The sequence below is a fragment of the Anarrhichthys ocellatus genome, unplaced genomic scaffold, assembly GCF_004355925.1.
Source record: "Anarrhichthys ocellatus isolate YVR2014 unplaced genomic scaffold, GSC_Weel_1.0 scaffold13, whole genome shotgun sequence".
Taxonomy (NCBI): Eukaryota; Metazoa; Chordata; class Actinopteri; order Perciformes; family Anarhichadidae; genus Anarrhichthys; species Anarrhichthys ocellatus.
The window spans coordinates 211,563-226,016 of record NW_022280043.1 but is presented as its reverse complement, the minus strand read 5'-3'; the positions used below and the strand labels follow the sequence as shown (position 1 = coordinate 226,016).

Genomic DNA, 14,454 nt, shown 5'->3' with positions numbered 1-14,454 from the left:
AGTGATTCCAGGAGCCAGTGGAAGGCAGTGAACAAAATGAGGGATGTGACTTTGATAAATGTAATCACACGTTCATTTACCAACATATCTGGAACCTTATATTTGATATGTGTCATTGGCTAATGGGCCGAAAGATCATTTCCACAAATAATGTACAATGTATAATAATGATCCTAATGTTTTATGTATATTTGTGAACCTGCAATAACACTTTTTTTGGGCCACTTGAGAGCAGCAAAAAAGAAGTTGTGAGCACAGCATTTACATCTACATTTTGAGCTAATATGTCAGCAAACAGATACATCAGATACAGGACAAGCTTTGTCTGTTTTAGTGGCCTGACTAACACCACTTCTTGTAAGACCTAGATATTTGTGGGCTAAACAAAACTGGTCAAAACAAGTCTGTAATAACAGCAGGAGAGAGAGTACAACTAGAAAGTTGAAAAAATTACTTCAGAACAGTATTGGGGAGTTTTTGGAAAGATAAACAATGAGCTGAAGCTCCTTAAGGCCAAGGGGAGCTGCAGATTCAGGTGATCATTTTACGTAGGTTTATCACTCAACCCTTTTTACATTTGATCATTGCTATAAAAAGACATTGATCATAACCACTTTAATGTCAAAATGTCATTCCTGTTTTTGTTATTCCTGTACTCTCTCCTACTAGATGTCCTCAGGGTGGTTATTATTAGATATAAGTATATATATATATATATATATATAAAGAAAGTCAACAAGGCTTGAAGAAGCCCTGCAGCACAGGTTGAGCTGCACATACTGAGTCATGACACAACAAATATTTGTCAGACACACAATGTTTCAGTGTAAGGCCGTCTAACCCAATCAGCCACACTGTGGTTGCGATTGGCAGGAGATAAATAAAAGACAAGTATCTATGAAACCATAGCGAGATCTTGGAATGTCATATGCTCACAGGGCAGGGCACACCAGGTTTGAAAGCAGAGGTTCAGGTTCAGGTGGAGAACAGACACTCCTGTGACACCTGACATGAAGATGCTGCTCGGTCTCGTGCTCCTCTCCATCCTCGTCCCACCAGGTATGTAAGTTAATAATAAGCAGGACATTAGGCGCTTAGAAGCAGTGACGTTGTGTAAAAATCTTGTAGGGGATTCAGTAAAGGCTTCAGTTTAAGGGTTGCTAAAAACATCAGAGAGTTTAAAATCACTGCTCCCTTCCTTGTGTCTGTCTTAGTTGTGATCTAGAATGACAAATGTGAGTTCAATAGGAGTTCAGTTAAACTAACCATGGTTAAATCTTCATTTGTTAACAGTTTGTTTCTGGTGGCAATCTCAAGACGTTCTGACACAAAGTACACACACCTTGTTTTGATTGTGCAGAATAGATATAATAATAATAATATCAGTAAGTGAACAGAATATGACAGATTTATCCAAAATAATCAAAGAATGAACATAAGATGAGAGATCAGGGTTGCTTTGTTGCTGAGGGAGATCAGTGTGTATCAGTGCATGTTTTGCACTGTGACAGATTGCTGGTTTTTCTATTTCTTATTTATTTAACAATTGATTAATAATTAACTTGTGTCAGATGGTTAGGCATGTCTCTAAGACCTCACCATGTGTTCCAGTGGCTGTAACAGTATTGGAAATATGTAACTAACATAAAAGTTTAATTCAAGATATGTAAAAATGGGCTCTACAGAAATAAGAAATGTTTTAGCGATGGTCTGTCTAATTTTAGTCTTTGGGTTTCTAGCCGTCAGAATAAATCTGGGTTCATTTTAAATATTAGATGTGCATTTTTTTTTACTGTGATGCATCACCACTGTGACAAAAGGGAGCAGAACAATAACCTGAATAGGAGGAACCGTATGCAGCCTGCTTTTCAATACTTATAATTAAATAAGCAAGCCGGACAAGTTTTGACTTTGGGAGTAGCTGTCTTTCCAGTTTGGGGAATTTTTATATGCGACACTGTGGTGTATCAAACACATTTATGTAGTTATATAATGTTCTTCCTCTATAGTCAGACTGAAAATGTCTAATAATTCCCAGTCTGCCATAGATTTAGCATTTTAATTTGGGGCTTTAATCCAGGAGCAGACAATCAGGAGCCTCATTTTGACTCCCGATGCTTGTTCGAGAAGGAGCAACCCTGTCTTCATTTGTTTGTGCATCATTCTCAGAATTATCTGCATTTATGTCACAACGACAGCAAAAACAAGTTATTTCTCAAAATATGTTCTCAAGCAGACACTGACAACTCAGTGAGAGCTTAGTCCCAAATTCATTAAGATTCTCACATCCTGTGAAAAATCTAAATTCAAAACAATTGTGACTACCAATAATCATGACTTATGAGTGACTGTGAATAAATAAATGAAGGGAAAGACTGTATTAGAACAGATCAGGTTTTTCCCCTAATAACTTCTATAAAATGTCAAAATCATCAAAACTCTGATGTGATGAATCTCTCTTGGCTTAGTCCTCCGTACAGGAACCAACGGATCTTCATGGAACTTCCATCAACGGACTTACTATATGTTGTGTACTTTATATTGTGCACTGGCTTATCTCACATCTTTAAACTTACTTCAAATCTTCTTCTCAGTTGTTTTGCCTTGTCCCTCATCTCTGCAGGGCTGTCACTGGTTTGCTACGTGTGCGGTCCTTCTGCCACCAATGACATATGCAACAGCAGCAACACCACCGAGGAATGTCAGGCGCCTCTGGACATATGCATGACTACCGTCGACGTTTTAGGTATTAATGATAACACAATATCAGGTCATATCCCTGGTCAGTAATGTAAAGAACTGCAGATTTTTTAGAATCCAGTATCTATAAAATGTCTTTTTGAATCTAAAAGTATCTCTAAAATAGGCCTTGTTGTTTTATTGGAGGATCTTTAAACTTTACAGCCTCTGAAAATGTGGCAAAACACAGTATTTAACTTAATGACTCACTCCAATACCCTGCCGTTTGTGTGTGTGTGTGTGTGTGTGTTGTTCAGGCGCTGACAAAGTTATTAAAAAGTCGTGTTCCAGTGAGGCCACGTGCTTAGGAGCTGCCGCGGCCTCCTCAGTCGACTCAAACGGAAACGGAAACACTGCCAACTGCTGCAACACCTTTAACTTGTGTAACTTCAGTGGCGCCGAGTCCATTCACACACACACGGTACTGCTGTTTTTGACTGCAGGTGTATTATTACTGCTGTCACACTGAGGTTTGTGCTGTCAAAAGCTGTGGGAGCTACACCGCGGCTGTGTACAGAAAAGTGTTTTGATGAATGTCTCTAAATCTGTCTCAATAGACTGTAATGTTATGCAATATCATGTTGAAACAGATTAGCTCTTAAATTATGTTGAGATTGTGCTTTAAACACATGTAATGCTTATCAATACCGTACACAAGTATAACATTAAATATGTTGACAGGACCCTGACCTCCCTGTGGTGATGATGTGATGATCGTTATATTTAAAAAGCCGTCATAGATAATGTATTATGGCTTTGACTATCACTGAATGCAGTTTTTCAGCAATGTTCTAATACTTATACTTCCTGAGAAATCTCAGGAACTTGAACACTATCCGATTCATGCTGTACTATGCTTACTTATTCTAATGGATTGTCCAAACTACAGCCTGAAACCACTTAAGATGGTCTGTGTATCATAATCTAAGCAGCAGTATGACCTGCCTCTTAAATCCTCCTGCAGACACAATCAGGGGATGCAGTCTCATCTTTGGTTGAAAGATGAAAAAATAAGTTCTATTCCGGATACAACATTAAGACGTTGAAACCAGGAAAACAGTGGATTTTACAGTGGATTTGAATCTGTGTAACTCCTTTGAAGTTGATGTTTTGAAGACAAGAGACATTACTTTAGAGGAGGAACTACTCCCTGTACAACTTAAATATCATACTTGATGAAAATAAATTAAAATGAGGTATAAAATTGACCACAGCCAACATTAACATAATATAAAACCTCTTGATAATATAAAACCTGAAATGTAATGCTTTCAAATAAATCTCTATCAGGGATAAAAAAAAGATGTTGACAGCCTGATTTCCTTTTCGTCATTTTTTTTATTTCATTTTTTTCTCCTCCTATTTGACAAGATGGCTGACTTAGCCCAGAAGACAAAATAAAAACCAGTGTTTACTAGTACTAGTTCTGTACAATTCACCAGTGATTCACACCAGTATAGCTTACAATATACCAACATGAGCCGATTTACACAACGACAAGATAAAATAGATTGTTTTTTACATTTTTTTAATCCCTATAAAACCCAGATATTTGAAAGTTCATTGCTGGCTAAACCTGGAAATCAAATCTGGGTTAAATAGGGTTAAAAAAAGTTAGGTTTGTTTTTTTTGGTGCAGTGCAAATATGCTCTTCTCCATACCTGTATATCATGCTATACTAGTACAGTCACCAGTATATTTCATATAGCAGTATGTCATACTCCATGTGGGGTCACTATCAACAAAGACACGTGTGATCTGCTGTATTTTCAGTGTTTTGTGTCTGCAGGACAAGCTCCAGTCATGTGGCTCCACGTGTGTGTGTGTGTGTGTGTGTGTGTGTGTCCCTGGGGACTGTTGGTTGGAGGGACATATTTAAAGAGTTACACCTGACAAAAAATGGGACTCAAAGCACAGAGGTTCCAGTTGTGAGGTTTGTTTGTCTCCCCAGTAAATTCACTTTGTGACACCGGTGGGTGAGGGGACAGTTAAAGGCGTGACACCAGTCTTGTATGAGGAACAACTGAACGCTATCAGGACTGTAGGTGAGGAGAAAGAAAGGAGACGAGACACTGTCCTCACAGAAATAGGCTCAGTCAAGCTCAGTGACCAGTCTGAGACATGATGTCCTTCTCTTCCTCTGGGACAAACAGGAAATATCCAGTTACACCAAGTAAATCCTCAAAACCCACCTTCGTTTGTTTTGTTTTGTTTTTGCTCATCAGAGTCAGTGCTGGGATTGAATATCTGCTTGTATTCTAAGTGTTCAGTAAAGAGGAAGAAGATTGTGACTGCTGAACCAACACAAAGAAACATGGAGCCAGCCGATAAAAGGGTTAACTAAAAAGAGAAGGGAGTTTCCTGTCTGCGGTGTTTACCCAGACAGAGTTGGATTCTTCACATTTGGAGTCTTTAAAACTGGCTCAGAGAGGAGTTGAGGAAGACTTCACGAAGGACAGGAAGAGGGAAAACAAAAGAAAAGTGTGTGAAATAGAGAAAAAAAAGGCGTGTTCTTTCTTCAGGCAGCAGACCGGTGCTAGACTGTCCTCCAGTTTTAATACCCGTCTCTCCCTCCGTCTCTCCCTCCTTCTCCTCCTCTGCAATTTCTGAGTCTATAAATAAAACACGGTGAGACGGAGGAAAGACGGGAATGGATGGAAGAGGCTGCTTCTTCAAACCAACGCCGTCTTTACTGTGACTGTCCTTGCTGAAGAATCCAATCAAAGCAACGCACGTGACCAGAGCTGAACAGATAACATGTGGTTTGATCTGCCCATTCAAAGGAATCCATGGGGATGTGGGGATTAAGTTCACATCCAGGGGTCACGACACATAATATCAACAAATGTATTGATGATGGCTGCTGGCTGACGTCTGAGTCCATTTCCACAGTGAACTTTCATGCCGATATGTTGCAGATCAAACACAGTCTGATCAGGTTCTGATGGCTTTGCTTAAGAGTGTTATCCCGATAAGACAAATCCACCTGATGTCGACAGTTCCAGATCTAATCACACCCATGATAGTGTTTCTCTCGGAGGGTTTTAAAACCTTTTAATCCCGGGATCTCAGGAATCCGGCTCATCTGAGGTCTAGACCCATATTCTAAAAATCCCAACACTTCCTCTTTGACTTTCCTCCTCTCGTCATTATATTACAGGCCAAAGAGAGAGAAGCTGCCAGGTCCTCGATTCAGGAAGTGTTTTTGCTCTGTTCTTGTATTAGGAAAGTCACAGTGGTGGAGAGGCGTCCTCGGCTTCCAAAGGATACGACATCTAACGATTCTTCACAGGCTGTTGTCGTTGTTTTTCTCCTTTGATGTAAAGCAGTCAGCTTACACAACTCTCACATGTCATGATTCTCCATTGCTAAACGGTAACCAAAGTGATGATAAAAGACCAGTTTCCCGTTGGTCAGCTCAGCCGTCCGCGGGGCTAGTGTGGGCGGGACTGGGACATCATCTTGAGCCGCGATTGGTCGATGACATCCAGAAGGTTTTTGGCATCAACTGCGAGAGCGTGAGCCGCCGTCAACATCTGCTTCTTATAGTCCTGCTGGAGACTGGGACAAAGCGAGAAACATGCACACCGCATCACGCATACAGATTGGTACTAGTGGTAGATGAGCGAGTGAGACGAGTAGTACAATATCAAAGCCTCTATTTGTACAATTTTAAGATCTCTGACTTTGGCGCCCCCCTGTGACAGCATCAAATAAGACACTCTGTTTGTTACTCTTTTGACTTTTGACTGACTAAATATTATTTCTTTGTCTTTAAATTAAATATTTTAGTTAGTGTCCTTAAAAGGAATGATAATGTGCCCTGTGATTGACTGCACCCACTAAATATATAAAATAAACTGTAATAAAATACAAGGTAAGAATGTAGGTGTTTATTAGACGAAAACGTCATGATGTCTTCCAAAAGTAAGGCACTGTAAGTCAATGAAAACTATTCTTTCTATATTGTAATGTTAGTATTTGAACATACCTGGTCATCACATATTGTTGGGCTAACTTCATCTTCCCAATCAGCTCGGCCAAGTCAGAGTTCAGAAGTTTCTGTGCCATCTCGATCTGTTGAAGGAAACCAGAGTGTTAAATATCGATCTGGTAGGATAAAATACCAACGTCAACGGATGCTAGTGTGAATATAAATCCTTTATCAACATTCAATGAAAATAAGGAAACATAATTGACTTCACACGACTCAAAATAGATAATAAAAACACACACAAGTGTGTGATTTTACCTCTCTGTGTGTACTGGCTGGAAGTTGTGGTAGAGTCTCATCCACTGTGGCCAATAACGTCCTCAACGCCAGACCCACGTCCTGAAACACGCACACCGTATTACTCAGATTAGCATCAGAATTATACAAAACAAATAGGAAATTAGGGAATAATTAACATTACGGTGAAAAAAATACTGTACATGTAGACTTATAGAAATAAATAAATCATACAGTGATTTAGAAAACACCAATTAAGTAATTTTTCCTACACAGAAAGATATAATCAGTGTGGAGAAATAAAAGATAAAAGTATAAGACAAAGGCCCTCATGTGAGGACTTCAATTACTAAATAGCTACATTTAATAGCAACATCGAGTGAGAATAAAAGGTCAGATGTGTGGAGTCTGGTTAACAGAAATGATTCATGTGAAAGGAGTATTTAAATTCAGCCCTCTGAAGAGCTGTGCTAAATAGAACAGCAGTAATCAGCGTGATGCTTTCAAGTTTTAAAGGTCAAGGTTTGCAGCTCAAGAGAGGATAACTGAGCCTCGGATACCTTGACCATGGGAACGTATTCCTCTGGAGGAGCCGGTTGAATCTTGCTCGACATCTCGATCACGGCTTTGACCAATCCCGTCACGTTCTCGTACACCTTGTCGTTGGAGCGGTCCAGATTGGCCGTGGGGGGCGGGCTTATCTCTTGGGGCTGCAGCTGAATGATGAGAGCACAAAAAAAAAAAAAGAAGCAATGAGTGACTGGCAGACTGAATGAGACCCGGGTGACGCCCGGCCGGCACGCCACACAAAAGAACGAGTTGAGACTATGTTGATGAAAAAAAAAAAATATATATATATATCCTGCATGATTATAGAGACGTACATGAAACATGCTTTTCTGACCCTCAGCACATCTAGAGGTAGAAAGTAAAACATACAACACACTGCTTTTTAAATAGCCGAGTAGATAAAACAGTTTAAGACGAACAGAAGAGAACACAACTGCTGAGCACCGTCAACTTATAAAAAAATAAAATGAGTAGATTAATGAGTAAATGATCTATGACACAAAATGTTACGTGTAGCTCTCTATTGTGGCCACTAGATGGCAGTAACATATTGGTATAAATTTATATAATTAAAAATAAATAAAGTCAGACTGGGTTAACAAAGGAGGGATCCCTCTTCAAGCCTTGAACACTGCTTCATTAGTTGTTTTCTAGTGTAGTTAAAGTAAAATAGTGTCCAGTGTGAGAGAGGGGTACATACATACTGTTAGTATAAGACAGCAAACAACTATGAAGATTTGGATGTTAGTTTTGTGCAGACTAGAAACTAGAAAACTGACTGGTATCTACACAAAGGGAACAGAAGGTTGAAATAAATGTGTTTTATGTTGATATTAAAACATGCATAATTTGATTTGTTGGACAGAGAAATAGAAGAACTGATTGGATGAAGGAATCAAAAGAATCTGGGTGAGATCGACTAGCAGACAAGACGCACAGTAAACACACACAGACAGTGTGCTGCTTACCCGCCAGGGCTAGAGGTCGACAGTAAGGCAGAGTGCAGGAGGAAGAGGAGGAGGAGGAGGAGAGGGAGTAGCCACAGGAAAAGAAGATAAAAGGAAAATATTAAAGCATTGAAAACATGCAACCCGTATATTTAGTAAATGTATCCTTGTCTGTGTGTGTACAGGTTTTTCTCTGTATTATTATGCATTAGCATGCTTGTGTGCAAGTCTTTTATGCGTGTTTGTGTGTGTTACTGTACGAGTGTTTGCACCTTCACTCCATCGTTGTAACTGTCTCCCGTATTTAGACAGGACAGACTGCCCACTTGGCCCTGGGCTCCAGGTCGAGGGGGCTTCTTTGGGGGCGCTGCATGCTCTGCAGGAAACAACACATAAAAGTGAAAATGATTTCTCCTCGTAGTTTTACAGTCTCATGCATACAAGTTCTGAACAAATTGTTCTTTTACATCCTTCATTCTTCTCTTGCTGAGGGACCAAAGTACCACAGCAAATGATGTGATAGTTCAAATCAGTATCGTCATCAGTGTGGCGCTCCAGCTAAAGATTATTGATTAATAGAGGTCTATGAAAAAAGTGACATCATTAAAGTCTGAAATCCTAAATCAAATCAAAATGATATAAAACTCAGACACTTCTTAAATCCTTGAATTTGAGAAGCCGTTTTTATTTAACATCTGAAACAATGACTCCATTATTTAAAGAAATGTTGCCAATCAATTATCTCTCGATTGACTAATCAGCTAACTGTTTCAGCTCAACATGACAATAAACACTTCAATGATGAAAACAGAAGTGCGATGACAAAAAACTGTAAACTGTCCCTCAAAATCTCCCAAATGTAAAACTATTTTAAGGCGATTGTTTTTCTGTTTCGTCTGTATTCGGCTTCCTGCACGGTGAGCATATTCACACTTCGAGCACACAACATATTGAGTTTGACCTGCAGTCTGAGTCCATATGAACACAGTGTAGTTTGCTCACTGGCTGCAGAGTTCACAATCAGATCTGTCCCATTGTGGCATCAGACCGTCAACTCTGCAAGCAGACAGTGACGAACACAGACTGACACTCAATCTGCTGGTAGTGGGAGAGACAGCGTCTGTATACACAGGGTGAGTACATAGCTCTATCTCACCCTGAGACAGAGCTATGTAATGGTATACAGTATGTGTGAACTGCATACTTTGGGAGATTAAGAAAGACAGAAAGAGGACAGATTAAAACAATAGCGGTTGTATGTAATTACAGACTGTTACAGGCCTGTCTATTACCTGGTTTTCCAACAGGCTGGTATATGTGCTGGTTTCCTGTCTGCACAAACAAACACAACAACAAAACACTGGGTTAGCCAGTGCTCAGTCACACATGTAATCAGAAGCTTCACATGAAATTGGAACTTCCCAGGTAAAAACCACCGGCGGGTTCTGAAGAACCCCATTTAATTTACTTGTCACACGACAGGGCATCTCAATTTCTTTCTGTTTTCTGAGGCGTGTGGTCTAGCACTGTGGTGCCGATGTTAAAAAAAATACTCTGTCCTGAAAAAACATTTCCTTTGTTAGTGCTACCCTTTGAAAACCAGATAAAACCCTGCAGCATGTCTTTAAGATTTGATGGTTGTGTGAGTATAAAATGATGCCACGAAACTCTCTTGTGGTGCCAGACATGTTATATATTTACTTTGTTGTACCATTACTGAATCTCTGTTTTGTTTCTGTGTGAGAAAACAGAACAGAGGGCTTTGAAAGCCATCAGAGTGTTGTGGTCTGACAACCACCAACACCCCAAAATACTCTACTACAGCAACACACACACACACACACACACACACACACACACACACACACAGACACACACACACACACACACACACGGGAGCTTTTAAAACCACAAACCACAGCCATTCAACGGGAGGAGGAGGACAAGCAGAGAGATGAATTACAGAGACAGAAATATATGGCCCATGGCGACTTCAGACTGCTAAAACAACTTCTGCTGGCATCAAGAATGAAACATAATTGAGATTGAGGGGAAGAAACTTAATCACAGAAATGCTTCGAGAAAAACACAACGACTCCAGTTTCCCTTAAAAACAAAATTACAGGAAGGAACAAGCGATGAAGTTACCTTTCAATACCTCCTGTGTGAAACTATTTTAGACGTCTCAACTGCATGTAACCACCACTCTGTGGTGCGAGTGGAAATGTGCATCTGCGGCTGTAAATCGTTTCAGTTACACCCCAGTGCTCAATTAAGAAGAAGGATGCGGTTAACTCTGTTATGTTCACAAAAGTGAAAAACAAAGAAAGGATTTCTTCTTTCAAAAACACTGATATTGTTGCACACCATGTGACTGTGGTGATAGCTAATGAATATTTTCCTTATTGTGAGATTATTACGTTCTTGAGTAAACAATTAATCATTGGCTCTCTAAAATGTCAGGAGACTAAAACCTATAAACATGGGTACACTTAGCATTGACTTCATGACGAATCATTAATAGACTATTCAACTAACCGTTTCAGCTCTACAATTGAGAAATACGACTTTAAGGACATTCATGTTACATCAGCAACCACAAGACATGTCTAAAACATCATCCTGTTAAAGCGACACACGTACTTTCAGGTGTGTTATCAATGGACAGACTAGAGTAAACTACAAACCACCAGCATGCTGAGTTACTGCGAGTACCACTGGGACAGACCGAAGAATAAAGATGGCTGCTTCTTTTCTCGGTACAGTGCTCTATTAATAACTGGCGATGTTGTGGGAACCCATCGACATCTCGTCGCTGAACCAACCTCTGACAGGTCACTTCCTGTCCCTGGATCAATGCCCTCAGCTCTAATCAAAACAAACACATGCTGCAGCCAATTGCAGCGAGTCCAACCAAGAATGTGAACCTCCGTCAACATTTGTCTTCATCGGACAGCATCCTCTCCTAAAAACACAAACGGTTCAGAAAAACGACTTCCCTTTTTGATGCGGTGGGAGTGGGAGATGGTTGTGATTTTGAGAGTGAAAGTTATGTGAAGTACAGTTCATTCAGGAGAAATACCTCAACTCCCTTTGGTCAAAATGTATTTCTTTACGAATGAGCCTATGAACCACTGCCGTTGTCCTGCTGCATGTATGAATATCACCAACAAACGGTGAGATGGATGGAGACAGAAAACAGCTGCAGAAAGTAACTTACCGGTGGTTGGAGTCCACCGTCTTCTCTGTCCAGACTCCCTCTAGAACTTCTAGAGTCTGGTTTCTAAATACACACACATAAACATAAAAATGATATCTCCATTCAGTACTTTATAGTATATAAATAATATATATATATATATATATATATATATATATATATATATATATATATTGTATATACCCTTTCATGGCATCCTATCAGCTCTGGGTAAATCACATGCCGTCGTAAGACTGGTGCAAACTCAGTCACTTAAACCAGTAAATCTACTGATTTACTGGGTTGCGGGTTTAGAGAAACATGTTTTACCATCAAAGGACTGCCATATACAGCCATTTTACTTTATGGCAATAAGCACTCTGTAATTAGTAAATAAAGGGCAGTTTATACCCTGTGCAAGTGACTCTGACTCTCCAAAATCCAAGTTTAATCATAACTCTTACGATGATTATGTAAATGAGGAAATGAATGAGTGAATCATAGCAGTGAAGCTACACAATTTCTTTTTTTTTTTTTTTTAAATCAACGCACACATCCAGTCTCCCTGCATGGAACATATTGTACAAAGCTGCAGGATACACAAGTGCAGGACTTGTTTTCCTACACACAAAATAACTTTTTTTAAATAGAGGCACAACTTTTCAGATTGACATTTAACCCCCGAATCACACTGCAGCAACCGCGACGGCATAATAAAACCTCACACAATCAACCCTCACACCCATCCGTGCCTACCAGTTTTCCAAGACAGGACTTGAAGACCAGCATTGCCTTTGAGTTCATCAAAGTTGTCTGATGAATCGTTTGAGTCCAAGTTGTTTGAGGTGTTTTGTCTGAGTTGCTATCTGGTTCTGATCTTATTGTATCTCTCTCTCTATAGCTCCGTCTGCCTGCCTGTCTGTCTACTACTCTGTTGCAGCAGTTTCATCAGGACAAGAATTCCCGATTCAGCTCCAGCTTCCTACCTCCAGCGCACTTATATCCGACTCTGACGCATGGAGAGAGGGAAGGAGAGGAGGAGGAGGGATGGAGCACACTGCCAAAGAGCCGTCAGTGTGAGAGCACGTCCACCCTTCTCTCCCAAACCTGATTTGTCCTCCCTTTCTCCCCCCTCGTTCTCGCCCCTCCCTGAAGTGACAGTGTTAAAAAACAGCCAGTCTCCAACACGCACACACACGTAAATATACGCCTTTCCCAGCTTTTCAGTAATCTTGTGTGTTGTCAGTCAGTGGTTGTGGGTCAGAGACAGACTGTTGACTGGGCTGTCAGATTGTCTAAGCCTATCATTAGCCTGGAATTCACACAGGCCACACCTGCCTCCCTCTCTCTCTCTCTCTCTCTCTCTCTCTCTCTCTCTCTCTCTCTCTCACACACACTCTCACACACACTCTCACACACACACACACAGTCTGTGTGTGAAGGAGCTGTCTGGGGTAAAAACCCCAGACAGCTCCTTCAATCAGTGTTCCCAGATATATGCATGCTGCATGAAACGTTCCTCCTCTCTCGTCTTTGTGTCAGAGGGTCTCCATCACATGTATTCATTTTTGCACTAGCTCTATCAGACATCAACAAACACTGCGTTCATTTATCTTTGAGTGTGAGATCTTTACTAGAATAGTAATGAATTTACTGATAACTCACAACCAGTTGCTGCTCCACTGCTAAAAATAAGCAGGAGAGTTGAATTTCTCAATAGAAAGTATGAATAAGACATACAATACACGTTTTTGGGGGGGTATGTATCCCAGAAGATCAGTGACTGAGCCACAAAGCTGAATTTTTCTTTTGTACATATTTTTGTATATACCACTGGAAAAATGCTATCTAGAGCTTAAGTCAATTGGGTTGAGAATCGCATCCAATTTAAAACGTTTTTTGTCTTTGGTAACGGCAAAACCAACTGTATTTGCTCTCTGGTCACAAATTATTGAGATGCTATGGCTCCAATAGTAATGTAATGCTCCAATTTAGAGACTAAGGTCGTGTGCATAACAAGCGCTCTGATCATATCCAATCGATCGAGTAAAAAAACTAAACATAGAACACAGTCCTCCAACAAATTTACAAAAACACGACGACATGCATCATGGAACCAAATAAAAATACTTTCACAACACAACTGACAAGTCAAAGATGGCAACTAAGTAAGCTTTGCATTACGGATAACAATAAAGCACTGTACCATGCGTAACAAACTCACACAATAAAGGCACTCGGGTGTCTTAAAATGGAGCTATTTTTCTACGTTCCACTTTTCTGCAGTAACATTTTCCTGGTGATGCAGAGACATATGTACACTCCATTGTTTTATAATGTTTAGAATGAAACTGGTCTTACATTTTATTTGAAGGAACATTAAAAAAATCAAAATGTTCTTAAGTTTAACTGGCAGAAACACATCAGCAAACCATTGTTTAGCTGCCTCTGAAAAACCTTTATGTATAAAATGTTATAGTGGCAATATCAAGCCACTAATAGGGAACAGTGTATGAAATGAAATCTGAAGTTATATTTACTGATTAGCTGTATCTGCGAGTGTGTTTTCCAATGTGTGTGCTGTGTGTGTTACCAGCAGCCTTTCCTCCTGCTCCAGCCACCTCTGGTCCTCCTCCATCTGCTGTTGTTGTATCATCAGCTGTTCCTCCATTAACAGGCACTGCTGGCCTACACACTGCTGCATGTCTACTGCCCTGTCCTACACACACACACACACACACACACACACACACACACACACACACACA

The 14,454-nt window shown here is 40.1% G+C and overlaps 1 protein-coding gene across 20 annotated transcripts in view; it reads right to left on the bottom strand.

Moving 5' to 3' along the window:
- Positions 1-4,057: 4,057 nt before the first annotated feature.
- LOC116386948 (focal adhesion kinase 1-like) overlaps positions 4,058-14,454 on the bottom strand; it is a 54,567-nt gene continuing 44,170 nt past the window's right edge. For 9 of the 20 annotated variants that reach the window (XM_031853571.1, XM_031853572.1, XM_031853562.1 and 6 more), the window contains 9 exons: positions 14,280-14,405; positions 11,708-11,770; positions 9,780-9,819; positions 8,760-8,863; positions 8,509-8,517; positions 7,531-7,686; positions 6,992-7,072; positions 6,731-6,816; positions 4,058-6,300 (listed from right to left, as the gene is read on the bottom strand). In XM_031853571.1, the coding sequence (XP_031709431.1) occupies positions 6,174-6,300; positions 6,731-6,816; positions 6,992-7,072; positions 7,531-7,686; positions 8,509-8,517; positions 8,760-8,863; positions 9,780-9,819; positions 11,708-11,770; positions 14,280-14,405 (792 nt within the window). In that variant the 3' untranslated portion in view covers positions 4,058-6,173. The remainder of the gene's footprint in view (positions 6,301-6,730; positions 6,817-6,991; positions 7,073-7,530; positions 7,687-8,508; positions 8,518-8,759; positions 8,864-9,779; positions 9,820-11,707; positions 11,771-14,279; positions 14,406-14,454) is intronic. The other 11 variants (XM_031853563.1, XM_031853581.1, XM_031853577.1 and 8 more) reach the window with 5 other exon arrangements.